General features: G+C 39.1%; 1 protein-coding gene across 2 annotated transcripts; it reads left to right on the top strand.

The window, feature by feature from the left end:
- Positions 1-2120: 2120 nt before the first annotated feature.
- On the top strand, positions 2121-21774 carry VPS4B (vacuolar protein sorting 4 homolog B). 2 transcript variants are annotated; one of them, XM_026079772.1, is made up of 11 exons: positions 2122-2279; positions 4970-5081; positions 6453-6603; positions 7890-7957; positions 11028-11147; positions 11402-11558; positions 13047-13195; positions 13354-13435; positions 14931-15150; positions 18225-18362; positions 20249-21774. In XM_026079772.1, exons 1-11 carry the CDS (start codon positions 2253-2255, stop codon positions 20348-20350), a joined length of 1326 nt encoding a protein of 441 aa, XP_025935557.1. In that variant the 5' UTR covers positions 2122-2252; the 3' UTR covers positions 20351-21774. The 2 variants fall into 2 exon arrangements, with proteins under 2 accessions (XP_025935558.1, XP_025935557.1); XM_026079773.1 differs by lacking the exons at positions 18225-18362; positions 20249-21774 and adding an exon at positions 15331-16625 and having other exon boundaries at positions 2121-2279.
- Positions 21775-22582: the final 808 nt, after the last annotated feature.

Below are 22582 nucleotides of genomic sequence, written 5' to 3'. Positions count from 1 at the left end.
CTGGATACAGAGTCTGATGACCGCCTGCTCCTCAAAACACAGTGCTTCAACTCTTGTCCTGAAGCTCATTGGTGCCTCTAGGGTTATAGAAGCAATGTGGCTTTTTTTTTTTTTTCCATTTGAGTCTTTCTGGAACTGAATATAGCCTTGGCCTTTTCTTCTTCCTCAACTCCATAGCTGTACATCACCCTGTCTCTCTTCAGCCAGAGTCCTGACTGCATTAGAAAGAAGGGACCCTAGCACACAGCCCTTCTCCATGATGGTGGACTGATTTCAGTGCTATTGCAAGTGGCTACAGACAGAGGCTATGCATCTGAGAACACCATATCAGCTGCACTCACAAAAGCACTACGTTGCAGGCAGACATATCCATGAGGACAACTGGTGGCTTGGGTCTCTTGGCAGAGCAGTGCTAGTGCTTTTTGGCTCATCAGAACACATCCTGCTTCCCAGGGCAAAGCAGAAGGCTCATGGGCTGCATGGCCAGACTGACAATACATTCAGCACAGATGAACTGCACATGCATTGGAGGTCCAGCGCAAGCATGGGCTCATTGTGAGTGAGCTGAACAGGATCAAGGTACTCTACAACGGCATTTGGATAACAAGCATTGTAACTGCTAGTTTTGTTACTGACAGCTTCCTTTACCCAGGTCAGATTCAGCTTTCTGCATCATTTTGTCAGCTAGAAAAACAAAGGCTATGTTTTCCTACCTTTCTTCTCTGCCCTGTCTGTCTGCACTGCAAGTTCTCCTTGGCAGTAATCTTCCTTAACTGCATGGCTCTCATGTCATCTCATACCAAAGTCTCACTCTGACACTACCATTAGTCACCTGCAGCCACTTTTCAACTACCAGTCGAGGAGAATCACTGATATGAGGCCTGGCTGTGCTGGAGACAAGCATTATTAGTATTTAGGTAGTCAAACTTGCATTGTAGTTAGTTGTAGGTTGCTGGAAGAATGTGGCTTATGAAGCTAGTGAAGTTTCTAAAACATTCCTTGTGACCCTAAAGCAATTGCAGTAACACTGGGGGGAAGGAGAAAAATGGGGCACTAATTGAGCAGAAGTTCATAAATCTAAGACCTGTATAGCAAGTTAACTTTACAAGACTGGTTTATAATTTGCCATATGTTAGGAGTCACTTTCTCCTTCATAGGCTGTAGAGAAGGCACATTACTGGGTTGTGTTACTGAAACACCGTGAGCAACACCTGACTGCTCCTGACTGGCAGAGTTCATTAAGAGCTGGTCCTGTGAATGAAAGTATTCAGCAATCACATCAGATTATGCACACAAAAAGGGCTACTGAAAGCAAGTCAATCTTGGCAGAGGGCAGAACAGAAGGGAAAGAACATTTCTTCAAGTCTATAGTGCAATACATGCAGAAAATATGAATTGCATCCCAAAGCCTAGCAATGACCACAGAACATTTTACARAAGCGCTATAAAAATCCAGTCACAGTCCTGGCCTTTTATTGAGTTGTGGCAAAGGTGCACATTCTGCCAACACCAATGAGCTTTGCCAGAGCAAAATTCAGCAAAACTGTGGAAGCGCAGACCTCAAGCCTGCACAGCTGCAAACCCTTTCCATCCTCCTACCCCTGTGTTGTTGCAATGATCCCATGCATTAGCCAAACCACTGTGCGCATTCCCCAATTTCCAGGAAAAGCATGGTGGAGCCCACTGCATCCTTGCCCAGGCCACATTGCCATATCACCACCACGACTCCAGAGGGGATGCACTGGTTTGGGCAGGCTGAGGCGTTTTATCGTCAGGCCCCGCAAAGCTCCACGGTCCAGCACGGCGATCCCCCGCCCCCAGAGCCGTCATTCCCGGCCGAGCTCCTCGCGGCGGAGCGACAGAGCGACGGCTCCCCCCACCACCGCCCCTCGCGCCCGCGAGAGAGGCTGCCGGACTGCACCCGCGGCCCTTGGAGCCTGAGTAACGGCCGCTGCGCCGCGCCCCAGGGGCGCCCCTGACTGAAACGCGCCTCGGCCACGCCCCCGACCTCGGCCACGCAGCCACGCCCCCTGTCACGCGGCCTCGGCCCGCGGCGCGCCCGGCCTCTGACGTCCCTGACGTGCGCGAGGTGCGGCGCCGGAAGCGGAAGCCGAAGAGGTGCCTGTGGTGGTTGGGGGCGGAAGCGCCTCGCGGAGGTGGCGGTTTCGGTTCTGCGGCCGGCGGCGGGGGGAGGGAAGGGCAGAGGAGGGGAGCTCCGACCGGCGGCAGCTGCGGTCCCCCCGCGCTCCGCCATGGCGGGCGCCACCGGCAACCTCCAGGTAGAGCGGCGCGGGCCCGGCGGGGAGGGGCGAGGCAGCGGGGGTGGCCGGGGGGCGCCGGCGCGCCTGGCGGGCGAGAGGGGTCTGGCGGCGGTCGGGGCCGGAGCCGGGGCAGGGAGGCTACGGCCACCTCTGACGGGGCTGGAGCGGGCGAGCCGCGAGACGGCGCAGCCGCGGCGCCGCGTCGGAGCGACGCTGGTTCGGGCTCCGAGGCCGCGGCGGCCCCTGCCAAGCGCGGGCCTGTGCTGGGGCTCCCGGCGAAGGGACGCGGTCCCGCCGGGCTGGCGGTGCTGAGGGCGGTGGATCGTATCCGCCAACGACACTCGGGGCAGCGGGACCCGGTGTCCCGTGGTAAGCGTTGTTGTGTCTTGTGGTCTGAAAGTGCAGCTTGGTATAGGTTTGTCTGGGAGTACTGGCTGCAGGAAGTCCTTGTATGCTCTGGTTTTGCATTCCTTGCGTTAACCCTCAGTTGTGCCGGTATAATTGGTTCTGCGGCTGCTTGGCAAAACAGGTCCAGAAATCGTCCGTGTTAAAAAGTTATTTTCTTTTCAGCTGTTTTGAACCACGATCTGCAAGCTTGCAGCCAGGCAATGCTTGTACTGGCATAGCTGAGGTAGCTATCGCAGGGTCTCAAATAAGCAAGAGGAGAATGAAAGCTGTTTAGGCTGTTGTTGCTTATGAAGGTTGGTGTTCATCAGACTGTAGTCTGATACATGCATTTTGTGCCTCGTGGGTACTTAGAGCTGGCCATCTATGGCCTGGTTTATACAACTTTCTAGTAAATTATTTCCTTTTTGATAGCAGAGCTTTTAATCACAGTTACAAGCTAAGGTGCCTGCTGATGCACTAAAGCTGAGAATCTAATACTCAAATAATAGTTTCCTCTGTATTTATAAAGAGGAGTATAAAAAAACAGTCAATACATGGTATAGATATTTTTCTATTTGAAAGGAGCAAAGTTACAAGATGCCCTGTTTTCAGAGAGTTATGTTTTGCAGGTGGTCTTTACCATTCATTCTTTGGATATAGTGTCACATGTATAGCCATCACTGCCCTAATCCTAGCTCTCCAATACCATTGTTTTTGTTGCCCTGGATTCAGGGCTTATTGAACTGCCTGTGCAGTAATTTAAGTCACTAAAATAGCAGAAAACAACTTCTTTCTGGGCTAGTTTTCTACTGCACTGCTGAGTTTAAATGGTTCGTGAAGGGATCTGACAGAGCCAGCACAAGGTGAGCAGCAAGGAGGGGACTGGAACTGCCCATTTAGAAGTGGTAAACTGTTATGCCAGCTTATGGCTTCTCCTAAAAGGAAAGACTAAATTCTCTTTCAAGGGAACAGATGCTTGCAGTGTTTCCAACACTTGTCACACAAGAACTGCAGCGTCTGCTTTGCTGGGGTCACTGTTTTTAAATAAATTACTCTTAATCTCAGATAGGTCTGATGAAAAGACCTTTGCTTCCAAGCCAGCAAGTCCGAACTGTACCATGAGAGATATTGCCGTTTCTTCTGTGATGGCTACTGCTTATCAGCTTTGTTTTGCCTGAGACATATGAGAATATCTGCATACCAGCAAGAATTTGTATGCAGGAAGGCCTAATGAAAACCTGTTGAAGCTTTTAGCCWTGCTCCCTGTCATTACAAATCATGGTGAACATACTAGAAATGTTTAGCAAGACAAAATTAACTGAATGTGGGAGAATATCAGAGGGGCTATATGTGATTTAGGTATTGTTGGTGAACTCTGGCTAACCAACTAGCTTTCTTAAACTTACTGTGAGCTAGTCATTCAAACTGTCATTTTTAATTGTCCTGAAGTGATATAAGCAGTCCAAGCAGCAAAATGTAATCAAGGGTAGCAAGCACTGAAGAACGAAGGAGTAACAGTCATATCATCAGATTCACAGGCCAGCATATACAGTCTGATGGCTCAAATCATGGCCGGTTTTATCTGAAATTAGTTCAAGAAGCAAATTGAAAATTCCATCCCAGAATTCTCCTCCATAGACCTTTTTCTTGATGCTTAAGTTCCTTGTTGATATTCGTGTGCTTTCTGCCTGGTGGGTTTTTTTCCCCTTTCCCTGGAATGGTGACTAGAACTTGTTACTTGGATGTCAGGAAGCTGAATCCCTGAGAAGCTAAACAGATAATCAGTCTTTGAAGCTGTCTCCCTGCATAGTGTTGGAAGACTGATAGAACTAGTTTCAGTGCTCTGTAATCATGTACTTCCTGTATTGACTCTGCCCTCAATAGGATTTAGTGATCTCATCACTCGCAGTTGAAACTGTCTAGGTCTGTGATGAAAAAACGTGCATTTATTGCAAACTCTTTTGGAAATCTGTTGTAGGAGGAAGGAAAACTACATGGACAAACTAGCAGTAGTTACAATTTACCATGCATAAATACTTGTTCTTGTCATTTACTGCTTTTCTTGTATACTAGTAAATGTTAGCAGTTTTGCTAATTGCTGTTCATAAAAGAATGGAGAAATAGTGTCCTGTACAAAGCACCATCTAAGACTGGCAATCAAATGCCTTTAACTTTTTGGGGCTTGGGTTCAAGAGCAGAAAAGCTAGCCATCAAAACCAGTCAGAGCAACAGCTTAAAATGTCTCTTTGATCCTTCAATGTTGTCGTTCAGTAGTTAATGTCATTTTAATCATCCGCTTGAATCATCTGYTTGCATTACAGAAAGCAATAGACCTTGCTAGCAAGGCAGCACAAGAAGATAAAGCAGGAAACTATGAGGAAGCATTCCGCTTGTACCAACATGCTGTGCAGTATTTTCTTCATGTTGTCAGATGTAAGTGTAATGTTGTAAATGATTACATAGACTTTTTAAAATCAAATTGCATAGAATGATCTCTTGTGTTGACATCAGTATTTAAATTCTGACTTTCATCATCAACTGACCCTTGCTAGGTGTAGTTTGACTGGTGTTGTGTTTTATGCTGCTTTTTCTTTCACTGTATTGTATGCTTGCTCCATTCTTGTAAGAAGTTGAATTTTTTTTTTTTTTACTTGTTTGGAGGGCTATTTGGGACCGGGGGCTGGGGGGTTTTGCTGTCTATACACTGGACTTGTGTAGGAATGTCTTAGGCTGGTTACTGTACATGAGGAATTGTGACAAAGAGTACAGGGATTCATGTACTTCTGTTGTGCAGAAAACCATGTGGTAGACAAAAAGTCTTTGTAGTACCCATGGATAGTTTTTTGCTCATTAGCTTATGCCACTTGCCTTTCAAAAGTCTTTCTGCTGGCATTTTTTGCTACTTAATGTCATAGTCAAAGCACTTATTAACACCTTGGCCAACAAAATATATGAGGTTGATTTGTATGTTCTCATTTTTATTCAGTTTCCATATTCTCATAATTATTTTCATGCTCTTTTCACATTTCTGTGTGCCTTTGTCCTCATGTTCAATGTTTGTATGAAAGGAGCAGCCTTTTTAATGTAGCTAAACTCCTAGGTTGCTAGCCTGACTTAAGAGCTCTTACAGATCTTAGTGACTTAAAAAGCTCTCTTCCTCATAGCCATTTACAATAATTTGTGTTTATCAGTTTCTATCCATTTATAGCACATAGACTACCAGAACATGAATTTCTGTGATTTTAACAATGTTGGTATACTTTTGGAAACTAACACATAAACCTACCACATTAAATTTTGATCACTGGTTCAAAATATTGTAATAGTGGCTAACAGAACAGTTGAGCCAGACCTAAGTTTTTTCAGATGTTTATGGCTTTTTTTTTTTCTTTATGGTATGAACATCCTTTAAAATAAGTGGGCTTAGTATGTTTCTAAATAAAAATTGCTCAGCACAAGCAGCTTCTTGATAAGCTAGGTTAGAAAAGGAGTTGTTCAGACATTGTACAGTAGTTTGAGAGGCTGACAGAAAAAGCCTTCATTCAGCACCACTGTCCTTAATCCTTGTCAGTCAAGTTTTAAGCCAAAGCAGCGTTCAGGGTTGTACTTGATTTTTGTTAGGTGGTTTCTGCCTTCCTGTTACTATGGTATAGGGGAAAAACAAATAGTTGAACTGTTTGGTTATCTAGTCCCTGAGAGAGAGATATTGATAAGACACAAAGATGACAGAATTAAGTCTTGTTTTCTGATTAACATGCATGTGTTTCATTGTTAACAAAGTGTTATTTCTCTTCAAATTTTTAGATGAAGCACAGGGTGATAAAGCAAAACAGAGTATTAGAACGAAATGTACAGAATACCTGGACAGAGCAGAAAAGCTGAAAGAATATCTGAAAAAGAGAGAAAAAACTGCACCAAAACCAGTTAAAGAGTCTGGTCCTGCTGATGGAAAAGGGTATGTTTTTGGAGAAGGTAAAGCAAAATACTTTGTGAACTCAGCTTATCCTAAAGTTCATCTTTTCAAAGATCATTTGAACTGTAGTGTTTTTGAAATGTTTCAGATGACTACTAATGCTGAAGTGCAGTGGGCTAATAAAAGAAAAATAACATGCATTAGTAGCACAAGCTTTTCTTTGCTTGTTTACTCAGATGTTTGAACATTTGCATAGCATATTCACTGAAGAGTGAAAGCTGTTGCAGATTAACTCATGCTTATCAAACTTAACAACAGGCCCAGTGACACTTATTCTTCTATATGTGAATACTGACCAACTAGAAAATCAATTAAGACTGATGATTACTCTGGTCCAGATTTGATCTGTCTCACATTTGATTAGAGAAGCAAAGCTCCATCTTAGGGTGAAGTTCCACAAGATGGGCTGAATGACTCTAAGGCCTCGCTGCAGTCTTATCTCTCCTGCTGCTTTCCTTTTATTAGATCTGTTTATCATTTTGTGGATTGGAAAGCTGAATCAGACAATCTGAACAAGTAGAGATGCTTTTGCACTTGCTGCTGTCTTAATGGAGGTAGGAGGGAGGAAGGACTGCACGACAGTATCTGCTGGTGGGATTGCCACTTCTAGCAGTCATGAACAGCTAGATCTGCCCTGTTGTCTCCTGAAACAACTTCTGTTTTCTGTCTCCTTCAATGTCTACTCATCTCATCCATCAGTTTTCTCTTTTTGAGAGCTGCACTGTGTTCTGACAATTTTGGGAGGAATGGGTAATATCACTCAGGCTACCTGTATTTCCATGACCTCTATTCCAATTGTTCGTCAAGCAGTCTTGTCTTCCTTCTGTAACTTCCAGTTTTCTTTCCTCTGACGGGGGGCGGGGGGTAGAGTTTCATAGTACTAGGTACAGTTGACCAAGTCCATTTGGAATTCCAGGTAAAGCATAAATGCCCACATTTAAGAATAAACTGTTTTGGTGCCTCCATGGTGCTCAATAAAAGGGCTTGTATTTCCTATCGATTGGCTCAAAGCACATATGAGAAGTGTACTGAGGAAGGGCTAGGTCACATAAGAGGAAGTTGAAATGGGGAAGAGGGAGAATTAAAAAGAATTAGGAGGGAGAAATAGTGATACTGTGATGTAAACTTGCAGAGTTGTGAAATAYGTTTATTGGAAAAAAGGTTTCTATCATTCCTCAGAGTGGTGTTTCTGCTTGTTACGTTTTGATTTTTAGTCTGACAGCTGTCTCATTTGTACTTCAACAATTTATTTCTTGTGTCCAAATCAGGAATGACAGTGATGGGGAAGGAGAGTCAGAGGATCCTGAAAAAAAGAAGCTACAGAATCAACTTCAAGGTAGCTTTGAAGCTTCTCTTTCTTTAAATAGAGGCAACTTGATCAAGTGACTTGCTAAATTTGGCCATCTGAATGTTATAGATTGGCTTTATCGTTGTCTTTATTTTGAGTGGCTTAACTACTATACATTTTACACATACAGAAGCATAATCTTTATGGAAATACAGGTTTGTGTGCTGTGAAATTGTGGGAAATATTTTGAACTTTATCTGCTGTCCCCTGTGCTTCATGTTTATTTATCAAGAAAGTATTTCCCAAAGGGAAAGGTTGCGAGATCCCAGGTAGCTGTTGGCTAAACTGTATCAATATTTTTACTCTTAGGTGCATTATAAATTGCATAGAGGCTAAGGTAACAGCATCTTACAAGTACTTAGTCTATGCAGGGCCATTTTCACAAAAAAGCTTGCCCTCAAAATCAGAAGTGGAGTAGATGGGTTCTTACCTTTTTATAGTAACAGGTGGCATTTCCTCACATATCAAGGATGATGTTATCTCAATTGATTAATATAATTCTTTGGCTTTTTGAGCTCAAGTGCTGAATATAGTCGGTGATGCAACATAGAGCAGCTAGCAGTAGTTTTGTACACAGTAAAGGAGAAATTTCACTTGATTTTTATTACTCTTTAATGGTGAAGAATTGTTTAGAGCTTCCCTGCCAGAAAGAAGGTGGTTATGGATCCAAAGAAATTTTCATGGTTCTCCCCCTGTTTTTCAGTGTAAAAAAGGACGAATGCCTTTACCAGATCTCTCTGCCTGTGTAATTTCAGAAGCTGTTATATTGCGTTTGGAAACTTTGCCATGCTTTTTCAACTTCTCTGCATACACAGTTGTATGGGACAAAGTTTCCTATATTTCAAAATGACAGAAAATTGATGAGGACTTTGAGAATTCATTGGACTCTTAGCCCCGTCTTTGACTATAAACAGTTTGTTTCATCCAATGAGAATCTGACCTTCAGTTCTTACTTTGAGAAATAGTTTCTTGCACCACCACTTATTTGAGACTATCTATAAATGGCAAGATTCTTTCTTACATGTTTTACTGCTTTGAAAATCTGAGGCATGAGTTCCTTGGTACCTTTAAATCTAACACAGGAGTCTGTTGCTCAAGATAATATAGGCTCTGGGCAGCCGTCAAATTACTCATCTTCCTTTTGCTTGCCACAACAGCCACAGAAATTTCCTGTAGTTAATTTTACTGCCTTTTTACTCCTAGCTGACCRTGCCTTTTGGAACTTTCCCAATTTTATGGATATTTTTCAAGATTTTAATTATAATAGTAATTTGACTTACTGTGGGAGAAATGGCCAGTAACAATCAGACTGGCTGATAGTAGTGGGTCTGTTTTCCTGTACTCTCATTTATAATTTTAGAGGCCTCTTGCGCTCTGTTGCTTAACCTTCCAGCTATTCACTTCCACCTTCAAAACTAGGGAGCTGACGATGTCCAGTTCCAGTTGCGTCCTGGCATAGGTAGTCTCTTACAGTGCAGTAATTTCAGTTACCACAATATGTCTGGTACAGATAACTTCCTGTGATATTTCAGCTTTAAAATAATCTTTTTCCTATCTGAGCTGTTACCTGTTCTGATGATTATTTTAGTGATGGACCCAATCATTCTATTTACTGTCTTTATGAAAAACTGTGTTGTAATCAACCTAGCAGAAGGGTTTAATGCACTGAAAGTGGACAGTGGAATTAATTCCAATATATAGATTATAAGCTAACACAGCTTGCAAATACCTTTCCCTATAATGTTTTTTAACAACTTCCACGTTATGATGTTGCTCTTGGGCCCTAAATAAGATCTGTTAACAGRAGTTGTTGCTTTCAATCTGATGAAAAAGGAACGAAGCAAAAAAAATCTCAAAGGAGATATGCTTATGAATTATTTTTTTTTAAAGGGTATTTGCTTTATTTGTTAGCTGGTGGTAACAGTAAATGTTCAATCTTAAATGTGTTTTGGGGAGGGGARAAAAAAAAAAAAGGCTGTAGACAAATTACTTCTCAGTTCTCCAAAGGCATGAGGTGAACGTGGCAGTGAAATAGCTGGTAAAAGCTGATCGTAAAATTATAGCATACCCCTTGAGGAAAAATAGGACAACTGAAACTTTCAGTGTGTTAGAGTACTTAAAGATAAGCATTGGGTTGGATGGCATTTGTTCGGATGAGAAAATTTGTCTTATGTTTGAGTTTTGCCTTGGCTTGCATTTCAAGCTCTAATCTTCAGTTACTAGCTCAGATCCAAGTTGTGCCACTTAAAACTAGTCAAGGCAAAACAATTTTTTGGCATATCAGACTAATCAACCTAAAGTCTGAAGGGAAGGCTAAATTAAAACTCAGTTGGCTAAAATCATAAAATCAAGCTAAATATGTTGATTGAGAGAGATGAGTTAGTGATAAACTTTGACTGGAAGAACATGGCTAGAGAAAGATGATGTTTTTTCTGCAGCCGAGCAAGCTCAGTATCACCCTTCTGAAGCTTTTCATTGCTAGCTCTCAAAATGCTTTACCAGGGGACATTCATATTATTTCTATTGCACTTCTGGAGATATCTAACAAGTTGCTTCATCTGCTATAGAGTCGCCACTACAAGAAGAGGGATTAGTGATGAAGTTTTATGAATACCGGACTACTGTGACTGTGTTGCTTCCCTTGTTTAAAATGAAATTCTGAATTTTTCAGAAAGTATAATGATGGAATTCAGTGAGCAGATGGTGCATGGATACCTATTAGAGAAGCTACTCATCTGTGACTACTAAATTCATTCTTGCTGCCCAGTTATGGGCTGTTTGACCATAGCAGGACTTCTACTAACTCTTAAGCATTGTGATTATCCATGTTTTATTGTGATTAAACATACAAAGGGACATATTTCTGTAGAAGTAACTTCCATTTGACTAGCAGTATTCAGTGTTTAAATCTCCTTAGAAATTACATGTTTTTATTTAGTATGAACATGGGCATAGGTTTTTTCTTTTTTTTCTTTTTTTTTTTTTTTCCCCCTGAATGGGAGTTCTTTAAGCTCTGAAAGGATGTGTGTGTCACTATTTGTTCAATCTTATGTTATAGGTGCAGTTGTTATGGAGAGACCAAATGTAAAATGGAGTGATGTTGCTGGCCTTGAAGATGCCAAAGAAGCGCTTAAAGAAGCAGTGATATTGCCCATTAAATTTCCTCATCTGTTTACAGGTCAGAAGTACAATTTTTATTTCAAATCCTAAATGCTAATGTCAAAGTTAGGACTGTCACTGGGGTCTGAGAAGAGTTGTTTGCTGATGGATCAGAAACTCAAACTGGGCTCTTGCTAAAATGGTTATCATCCATCTGACAGAAGTTTCGGAGGTAGATATGGAAAATCTCTGAGTAAATTAGAGAGGCATCATTAGAAAAGTAGGCTCTATCTTGCTACCGTGTTCTGATGGCTGCTGGTTTCTCTCTTCCAGGAAAGAGAACACCTTGGAGAGGGATTCTTCTGTTTGGACCACCGGGAACAGGAAAGTCTTATTTAGCAAAAGCTGTGGCAACAGAAGCAAACAATTCTACCTTCTTCTCAGTATCTTCCTCTGACCTAGTCTCAAAGTGGTTAGGAGAGAGTGAAAAGTAAGTCTGAGTTGCCAGAGGTCCAAGAAAACATTTGCAAGAAGTTAGTATTAAAGAGGTAGATAAGATGTTCTTGAGAAACTAGAGTTTGACATAAAGGTCATGTGTCTGTGAAAACGCACTTGAGATGTTTCTGTGCAGTGCACTGCAGTGTCGTATAAAGATACCCTCATGTGCTGCATTTTGTGCTGCTGCAGCTGGATGGCTCTTCAGTGCTCTGGAGGGTTTTTACAGATAGCTCAGAAAGGTATCAGAAGCAATATGGTGCCCTTCCTTCTTTTGAACCAAGCTGTGATTCCCACCATGTCACTCTGAAGTGTTGCCATGCTCTGTTTTTCTATTCCCTCCCACCCCCATGTTAAACCTGACTCTGCCGTAGCAGCTGTACAGTTAAAATAAGACATCCTTTATCTGTCCCCTTTTTGTGAGATGTCTTATTTGTTATCCTGTTTTGAAACAAAATATGGAAGACTTGAGAGACCTGCAAACATATATTGGAGGGGAGGGGTAGCCATGAAAGAAAATGTTAATTGTTTGTTTGTTAGTACATGGTGTGTGAACAAGGCCAGAAAGTCTGAAGTGACAAATCTGTTGCAATCTAGAAGTGCAGGTCTTTGCCTGTCCAGTCTTCCCCTGAAGACTTTATGAACTAAGAAGCCCCCTGAGCTTGTTGCACAAAAAGATGTTCATCTGATGGTTAAAATGCTCCTCAAAACCATATTCTAGTAGTTCCAAGTGTGTCCCAGCTGAGCAACGCTCTTTCATGTTAATAGGATGAGGAAAATAGGCTATTTGATCAAAGAGTTTTAATTGGATTTTTTGTTTCTAAAAAGCTGGAAAGCTTAAGCTACTCTTCTTTTGCTGCAAAGGGAATACAGAACTACAGTGCAAAGAGACATTTTTGCTATTTGACTTCAACAGCAGGCTGAGTATTAACTAATGTTATTAATGTCGGTGATACAAAGAATTTCCCAGCATGTTCCAATTTATTTTCTTTTTAAACTCATTAAATATGTTGATAAGATTCAGCTAGGCATTTTTAGACAAACCAGCTATAAGTACTTTCTTGTCATATAAAAAGTACTTAATGAAGTTGTGTAAGAATAAATTTTCATATTATTTCTTCTGAAAATCTCTGGAATTAAGCCGTTAAAAATCTTAAGAGAAAGCTATGTTCTTCTTGGTTGTGTTGAGTGGTGGTTTTGCACAATTCAGCCTGCCTTTGTAGGAAAGTAAATTTAAACAGCGTTTTTGCAATGCTTAGTACACTCTATTTAAGATGCTTCACCTTCCTTTATACTGTGTGATCTCACCTGTAATGATGCAGAGCTCTTGGAGCTGGAAGAGTATTGTATCTTTGAGAAGCTTTGTTCACATTAATTCTTTTTTTATTATTATTTTCTCTAAGGGAAGTGACTATATCATAATCCTAAGTTTTGCTTGTGTTTTAAGATAACTAAAGCTATTTTTTTTGTTTGTTTTTCAAAGATTAGTGAAAAATTTGTTTCAGCTTGCCAGAGAAAACAAACCTTCTATTATCTTCATTGACGAGATAGATTCCCTATGTGGGTCAAGAAGTGAAAATGAAAGTGAGGCTGCTAGACGGATTAAAACAGAGTTTCTAGTCCAGATGCAAGGTAAACTTACTGGTTATCAGGATCAGTCAAAGGAATGATATGTATTTTAAGCATAGCTTGCATGAGATCTGCCATTTCACCACATAAAATTTTGAAGATGTTTTAAAACACTGTCTGGTTATCTTCGAAACAATTAAATGTTTTCTGCTTGGATGTAGGGGTTGGTGTTGACAATGAAGGAATCTTGGTCTTGGGAGCAACAAACATACCCTGGGTTTTGGATTCTGCTATCAGGAGGAGGTATGATGCTTTTATTATTATTATTATTATTTTGTATGAAATACTCAGTTGTGGTGAGGGTTCAGTCCAAGACTATTTGAAATAGTAATCCAGCTTGTGTATGCAGACATGGCTAATGTTCTCGGGCTCAGTTCCATGAGATGGACTGAGCCAATCTAATAGTCCCTTGCCACTTGAGAGGTGAATTTTTCCTTCTCATGTTGGTCCTGTAGTTTATTTGATCTCTTGGTTAGTTGATTCTGCTTGAGCAAGCAAAAAGCTGTTGTTTCCTTGCTGATTGGTTTTCTAATGGAAGCAAGGGACAAGATACAAAGTATGCACCTAGGAAGGGCAAGAGGGGGCAGAGTTATCCTCAGCAGCAGCAAACTGAATAACTTGAATAGCCTGAGGTATTTCATGACATTACACCTTGAAGTTATGCAGAAGAACCATGTTTTTCTACTGGTGATCTATCAGTGTGTATTTTGACTGCTTTTCTATAAAGGGCTTCTGTAGCTTTGTTTGACGAGTTGGACCTTCCTTTCAGCTGCTGAGCAGCAGAGCACAAATACAACTATGTGATAAATATGATTGTATTGTGATGAGGACACAACTTGGATCATGGTCATTTTTATAGGCATAGCAGTTGCTCAAGAAACTTTTTTTTTTTTTTGTATGGATGTGATTAACTGTTTTGCTTATATACCTAATTCTAGCCAGCTGTACTTTGAGCAGGGGATTAGACCAGATGACCTGCAGGAGTCCCTTCCAACCTGTATGACGTTATAGTTCTATGTGAGATAAATTTAGTGGTGAATTTGTATTACTTAAAATTTTAAGTAGCTCTCTAGCTCTTGTTCCTAGAACTTCAAGGGGTAATTTTTAGTAATGCAGTAATGGAATTAATTTCTGTATGGTTTTGGCCCACTTCATCATGTATATCAAGTTAATTGCATTCTACAAAATTTGGAGTTGCTCTTATTTTGTTGGTGGGAGGTAATCCTCACTGTGAGAACAGATACTGCTTCAAAAGAAGAACTGCAGTTATCCAAGTTTTCTACTGACAGCCATGTTGAGTATGACTTCAGATTTGCTTCGGACTTTAGCTGTTCTCTTAATTTAGTTGGAAACTATAGAAAGTGGTTGTGTCAGCTGGTTATCAGGCAATTCTGTCCTCAAGTGTGAAAACTGTTTCAGTATACTTCAACACTAAAGGGATTTTTCCCCTCAAAATTTTCTATTAAAACAAAAGACTCTGTAGGAGAGGATCTAGAAAAACTTCAGTCTGAAGGGAAAATATCATGAAAAGGAAATCATTATATTCTGCATGTTAACTTATGCTAGCTGCAGAATTATTTGAGAACAGGTAGTTGAATATTTGCCTTAGATTTTTAAAGGTTTATAATACTGAAACTGCTTCTTTCTAATATTGTTAGGAACAAACTATATACTGATTTGCGTAAACTTTTTTTGTGCACCTGCATAAGCCTGTGTCTGTGGAATTTTTTTTAAACAGGTTTGAGAAGCGTATTTATATTCCTTTACCTGAAGACCATGCCAGGGCTGCAATGTTTAGACTTCACCTTGGGTCAACTCCAAATCTCCTAACAGAATCAGATTATCGAGAGCTTGGAAAGAGAACCAATGGCTATTCTGGTGCAGATATAAACATCATTGTACGTGATGCACTGATGCAGCCTGTTAGAAAAGTGCAATCAGCGACTCATTTTAAGAAAGTAAGTAGGGATCAAAGATTTTTTCTAGTTATTTCAGCTCCAGAAACTTAAATTGAAAATTTCTGTGAATCAACTTGTTTTGGGGTAGCACTGTATGTTTTTAAATGTGTGGGCACTGTCCTGTTTATCTACCAAGGGAGTATTTGGGTATCTTTCTTTTTTTTTTTTTTTTTTCCTTAGGTCCTGCTGTAAATCTGATGCAGCTAGTTCCTTGGTATTCATGCTGTGTAATCTGAGCTCTGATGACTTTCTTCATGTCTTTAGCTAGTATTAAAAGCATATAAAATCTGACTTAAAATGTTATGTTAAAGTTGTGCTCTCTTCTGTGCCAAGTTAGGTGGTTCTTCATATTTTTTTAGGTTATTTAAATAAATTTGTTCTTCATCCATATGGGAACAGGTGGATTATGATTATGCACATTCTGCTTATGTAGCCTATTTTTTTCAAACAAAAATAAAGGTTCTCATCATTCTGATAAAAACACTGAATCACTTAATGTTACTTGTGATGATAGTGAAGCTACAAGGTATCTGTTCAAAGTCTATGTGTCATTGGGCAGCATGCAACATCTTACTGATGCTGCTATAATGTAAAGACTAGTTTGCACTTATCTAGCTGCACTTTAAAGAGATTGTTGAAACTATATTGTGTGGCTTATTTTGCAGTCACCTCTGTATACAGTATACTGACTTAAGAAATTTTTCTTCTAAATTTTTGGATCTCCAAAGCTTTATATGACTAAAGCAGCTAGAGTTCCTTAGGACAAACAAATTTAAATCCGTTTCATCTGCTTTTTTCCCCCAAGAATTTTAACATATGTTCTTGTGTTCAATCAAATTAATATGAAACATCTTTATGCAGAAGATTACTCTCTAAACTGTTTTGCTTTTGAGTGCAAAAAGTGTTATCTTAATGTTATCAGTGGTTGTAAACAGAACTCAGAATACCTACAAGATGTGTATCAGTTAAATACTGTACAGGAAAAATAGCATCACTTTTTTTTCAGAGTAGACCCAAACTAAAAGAATTGTTTTCATTTTTACTGCAAATTTTGGTTTTATAGATATTCATGTATTTCAGGTGAAGATAGGTCAAGATACTCTGCACAGAGTTTTTTCCTTCTATACAGGGAAGCTTTCATTTGATGTTGGGCCTTAAAGAGTGGGTTTCAGGATTTCTTCTTCAAGGGGGGAAGTATTTCAGATCCTGAGCTATGAAGAGATGAATACCATATAACTTCTGTTGGCAGCTGTCTTGGTTGTAAGCTCTCTGAGTTATAAGTTTTCTACCAGTAACTCAGTCTGACATAAAAAAGTAAAGATTGTCCACCTGCCACTCTTTAAAGTAATATTCTAAATCAAATCATAAAATAACTTGCCATATGAGAATTAATTTGTTTAATTTTTTTTTTGTTGGGCCTTAATTAAACAGCCACAGTTGCTTTGACTTACAGCTAGACTTTTTTTTTTTTTTTTTTTTTTTTTTTTTAAACATAGTTTTCATCCAAGGAACACATTCAGCTTAACACTGGAAGGTAAAGGAACAGTTAAATCCAGTATGGTCCTGAATATAGGAGGACTATGTATGTTTCCAGAGTTTGCTTTGAGGAAGCTTTATCAACTTTGTACTTGTTAAAATAAACTTGCAGCCTGTAATTATGGTGGAAAAAATATTATAATGAGTTTTTGAGGAGCTTTTCCCTGTTTAAAAACAAAAGGATTTTTTGAAAGACAAGTTTGACAAGTCTCTTTGTGGGGCCAATCAGCAGTAACATTGCAATATAAACGGTATTTCTTAAATAAGTATTTGTTTTGGTATAGCTGTGATTTTCTAAATGCTACCATCCTTTATGCAGTGATGTGTGAAGTAGTTATCCATTGTTGACTTTAAATGACATTTTTGCCCAAAGAGTTGTTATATTTTAGCCTTTCATTCAAATTTGCAAGAATTTAACGCATGTCTCAGACTACCCCAGAACAATGAAATAACTTTAGTTGTCACAGTTTGCATGGCAGCTGAAAGGCAGCTTACATCTTGTCCCCTTTTGCCAAAAATACAAACAAATAAAAAAAGCAGAAAAAAATGTAGTACTTTGAGGGCACTGCCAAAAGCCAAGTTTATTCCACTTGTGTTGTTAGTGTTTTAATTTCCTATTTTTATATGTAAAATCTTGGTTTTATTAATGACTTGCATCATGACGGACAACTTGCCCCAGTTACACAGAGCTTTGCTCAGTTATGAATTCCATGTACTTACTTGCAGTAAGTATTACGATGTTGATACAGGTTTGTCAAAGTATATTTTCAATGTTATAATTATGCTCTTCAGTATTGTGCTTTAAAAACTGTTGGAGTAGCAAATCCAGTTCCCTGCCATTATAAATGGTCACTTAATAGATTGTCTTTTGATCTTTGCCTAACTTCTGAGTTCCTATGGATGTGGGTCCTTCAGGTAAGGATGAAGGAAAATAGAACTGTGGGTCCCAGCTGTGCGTTGTCGAAAGGCAGGAGGAGCCTAGTCCATCTCCTTTGGGTCTGTCCGTGGCAGCCGAGGGTGAAAGGATAGTTTCTYTTCTTCCGCTAGATGGCCCTATTTTCTATTAAGTGTTGCTGAGATGGTGTCAGAAAAGGTGCTTAGAACTTTTCAGTGCAGTAAGTAAATGCCACCTCTGGCTTTCTGACTTGAGCAGCACTGTAGTGTAATTACTGAGAAATTTTTAGAAGCTGTTAGCCAGTGTGGAATGTGCTTCCAAAGTGAGCAGGGACTAGGTAGGATGATCTTCTCCAACAAGATTTTGTGGCACGTTAGCTTTCTACAGAAAGTCATACCTTAAGAGGAAGCAGCTCATTGGTTTTAACCTGATGTTAATTTAAGTATCTGGCTACAACTGCATGTCTTCCAAGTGACTGATGCCAATACAGCTGTACAATTTCTCTTTCAAAGGACAAGATTTTTTTGATGGGTGTAGCATCTGTATAAAGTGAAAGAATGTTTTTTGCTCTAAAGATGATATTCAGCTTCTAGTTGTGTCTGGAAAAATTTTAACTCCTATAAACTGTTTCCCTTATTTCTAGGTAAAAGGACCATCACTGTCTAATCCAAATACCATGGTAGATTTGTTCACCCCTTGCTCTCCAGGGGATCCTGAAGCCATAGAAATGACATGGATGGAGGTCCCAGGTGATAAATTACTGGAGCCTCAGGTTTCCATGGTAGGTATTTTTTGTGAAGTTCTTTCTTCTTTTGCAGAACTCTAAAAAGACTGTGAGGTGACTTTTTTTTTCCCAAACAAATACACCAGGCATTTGGATGAGCTGTTTGGTTTCAGAAATGCTGAACTTACCAGATAAGATTCAAATCCCAACATACAGCATGGCAGTACAGCATGCCTATAAAGAAGCCAGATCTCTACCTCATACCCTGATAAGCATTTCTTTTGTTGTTATTGTCTGCTGGTATGCAGCTGCCATTCTCTCAATCATGGGTAGCATCTGGCTCCTCCACTGTTCTTTCACTTGTCTTTATTTACTTAAAAACTTCAGAATCCCTGTGCTATGCTATCTTCCCATCATACTATAGCCTGAACACAGATATTGGGAAATGGAAAACTACATTCAGTGTAAATTGGGAATGTTGTAGGTAAATATTGCCCATGAAGTAAATGCAAGCATAACCAATAACATATAAAAAGCTGGTGGTTTTAATGGTAGTTCTTGTTAAATTTAATCACAGGTGATATAGCTAGCTTTCATATCTCTGTCAGCTGTTCTCTTTGTGAGTGCTAAAATACCTTTAGTCTATGGAACAAAATATGGTCTGTATCATTTAAGACAAATTGAAATTTTAGTTTAGTATGAAAAATGTGGCTGGACACTTGTGCTGTATTTTTTCCCAAGAGCAACAAAARAAAATTCTGAAATTAAGTTTGTTGCTTGATGGAAGGAACTGATATCAAATTTGTGCYGCTGCCAGTTCTTGTGCGGAAATGTTCCTGTGATGAATGAAAGCAGTGTATTTCATGAGGATCACAAACCTCTAAAACACTAGGCTCTGCTTTGTAATACAACTGTTGTTGTGCTTAAGGAAAGAATTATCTATGGTTATTTGCACACTAAGAAAGCACAAAGGGATGTATGCAAGTGCAGGCCTGCCCTAATATTTCTGCCTGCATGGTGTAAGTGGATTTTTAATCTGTCTCTTTTGGAAATAAACAACAATTTCTTGAGGAAAACTAATGATATCGAGGCTCTGATGTGCTACAGCTACATAGGGGGTTGTTTCAGTGTCTAAAATCAGGTCTTGTCAGGTCAGATCAGGCTTTAATTCTTTCTAAGCAGAAAATCTGTAGTCTGGCCATAAGAATCTCAGGTCTACAGAACTATAATGTTAATTGTTGTCTTTGTCCATGGTTTTATAATAATATGATGTGTAAAACATCTACTCTTTTCAGTTAACCCTTGGCTAGGACTTGATTAGGGTTTTCTTACCCTTTTGTATTAGTAGGGTTTTTTAACTGCTGTTTTTGACTTCATAGACCTGCAATTTTCCTGAACTTCTGCATTTTCTAGGATCCAAAGTATTTATAGTGGGAATTGGCTGAAATGAAGATGCAGAAGCTACCGGTCATGAACAGCGAAATTTTGTTAGAGATAAATTATAAAATACTGGTCTGTATTGTTGGACTATGACATGTACAGAGGAACATCTGATTATTTTCCCCTTTAAACTACCATAGTTGAAGTTGGGATGAAAACAGTAACTGACGGGGGGGGGGGGGGGTGTGTGGAGAAAAGGAAGTTCATTTCTTTCTGGTAAGCAGTGATGAATAAAAGTTTTAGAATAGATGAGTGGCTGAAACCTAAACCTGAGACTTGTGGTTTCATTTTTAGAAAACCCACTGTTACCATCTGTCTTCACGGGTTTAAAATGTGGCCTGTATGCAGAAATGTTTTGGCTTACTTAGTTTTGTGTGAATAGTAGTTCTCATGGTCATCTTGCTTTAATAGGCTTTTTAATGTGACTTTATATGGGCAATAAGATTGTTAAATGTGATACTATTATTGTTTCTGAAAACAGTTGTTTTCTTTTTCTCTAACAGGATGATATGCTCAGGTCACTAGCTAGCACAAAACCAACAGTTAATGAACAGGACCTGGAAAAGTTAAAGAAGTTTACAGAAGACTTTGGTCAGGAAGGTTAAACCAAAGATACGTGTGAAGCACTAGAACTTTTTTGTTTTGTTTTGTTTTCTTAAGTATTCTTGTCTTTATTGATGGCACTTCAAATAAATGCCAATAAAATCAYTCCTTTCTTACTTTGCAGAAGGAATAGAAGATCTCTTTGCAAAGACCCTTGAGCTTTTGTATTGTATTGTTTTCCTCAGATGTCTATTAAATGTCTTCTATTGAAAAATAATGCTAAAAGTATAATTTTAGGGTGAGACAGCAAAGTGATGTGGTAACTTGTATTAAATATTAGCAAACTTTAAATGATTAGTTCAATTTTACTAAATGTTCAGTTTTAGGTATTATATTAGACCTGGCTACAAGTGAGTTTTGAACTCCCAGTAGGCTCAAAAAACCCTTTTTTGGGGGGTGGAAGAGAACCTATTTGTCAGGTGTTTTCAATATCAGTCAATCAGCCTGCATATTAATTGCTCTCATTTCACTTAGAAAAATGCAACAAATTTGCTAATAAAGCATATTGCAAGTGTGGGTTCACTATTAACATAAGAAAGAAAACACTGTGAGGATAAGATTATATGGGCCAGTACTTTGTTTAAATACTGATGGACCTGGTACTTGGCTTTTTCTGCTATGCTGTGTTAAAATTTTGCCTTAAACAGCACGCTTTTGTTTTAACTCTTTACCAGCTGATGCACACGTGTCACTATGCAATTTAGCAAAGGTTTGTTAAATGCAAGTATCTTGGAAGGTTTTTTGCCTTTTTTTTTTTTTTTTTTAAATCTGGATATACTTTCTGCAGGAGTTTAACTAAAGTTAGAAAAAAGCGTGAATAATATCCTGTAAGATTCTATATGTCAAGGCCTGCAAGGTATAGGTGTCTTTGGACTAAGGGAGGTATTTGGGGAAAGAGCGTACTTTCATACCTGAAAAAAGGACAACAGATGATCTAGCAGCAGACTTTCCAGTGATAGATTAACTCGGAACCCTACTGATATCTATCGGATATAGACTACATCAATTTAGTGCTTAAATTTTGAGAAAAGGCTGGCACTTTAGTACAAAAGCAGCACTTCATTGATCTTTCTGAAGAAGTATAGATTGAGATGTGCCTGAATGTAACTTGCAACACTACAGTGTCAGCACTGAGTTTGTGCCTTTTAAGTTTGCACTGGCTGTAGATACGAAACATCATAAGGATACCTAGAACGCTGTATGTTCCCTTAGCATTGTACAACTCTATCCTGCATATGCTTTGTTTAACTTGCATTAAAAAAATTTGCACATTTTGTGTGTATATAACCTGTACATACACACATTTATGATCATCTTTTGATGGGTTTTGGTTTCCTTTATGTACAAATTTTGTGTACTTTATAAATCATAGGACTGGTGAAATTTGCTGTACTTAAATGAAGTAAAATGTTATAGTACAACCTCAGCAACGTTCTTTGTGTATTTCTTCAATATTCTTTTCAAGAATTTACCACTTGATTTTTAGATTTTGGATTTCTATGTATAACAGCTACACAGAATATCTAGTTAAAAATTCTCTTTAATGTGCAAGGTGCTGAGCTTTCTCTTACTAACATGATGAAACGTCCTTTCCAAAATCATTCAGTAATGCACACCTTCACCTTTGTCTTATGTTGGAACATGCATAAATCTGAATCAGTGGACTGCAAGTTTTTTTTGTGGACCTCTAAGGAAAAAAAATTTTCCAGTGTAGATGCAGGCAACTGTAATGGTAAATGTAATCTTAGTTGCAACAGAATTGCTGCTTCTTAATTGGCCTTTTGTGAAAGGTTCACCCTTCAGAAGTTAACCACAGACTGGCAGGGTTCTCACTTRGAGATTTGAAGCTAGTGTCCAAAGTACTTGTCTTGACCTTTTTAAAACAAGTGTCTTTACTTAAAATTGTCAGGATTTTTTTTTTTTTTTTTTGGTAGGCTCATTTGCCCTATAGGTTTCCATAAACTTAACTGTGTAATCCATTAGTCTTTAATGTGGAAGTATGTTGTATGTTTTAAGTTTATATCTTGCTTGCTCCATTTTGGGATGACATCTGTAACAGAAGCATTAATGTTCAATATTTAAAGTTGCTTTTAGAAATAGACTGAAAAAAATTGCTGCTTGGAATTGCAGCTACAAGGATCATTTTGTTTTGCTGTTTTTGTAAATTRGGAAGAAAATTATATGTATCATAGAGCTTCCTAACTAGGTTAAGCTGGAATAGATGATAGCTAAAT

Source organism: Apteryx rowi, unplaced genomic scaffold (genome assembly GCF_003343035.1).
Source record: "Apteryx rowi isolate R43461 unplaced genomic scaffold, aptRow1 scaffold_50, whole genome shotgun sequence".
Classification (NCBI taxonomy): domain Eukaryota; kingdom Metazoa; phylum Chordata; class Aves; order Apterygiformes; family Apterygidae; genus Apteryx; species Apteryx rowi.
The sequence above is the reverse complement of the archived record's forward strand: the minus strand, read 5'-3'. Positions and strand labels throughout refer to the sequence as shown.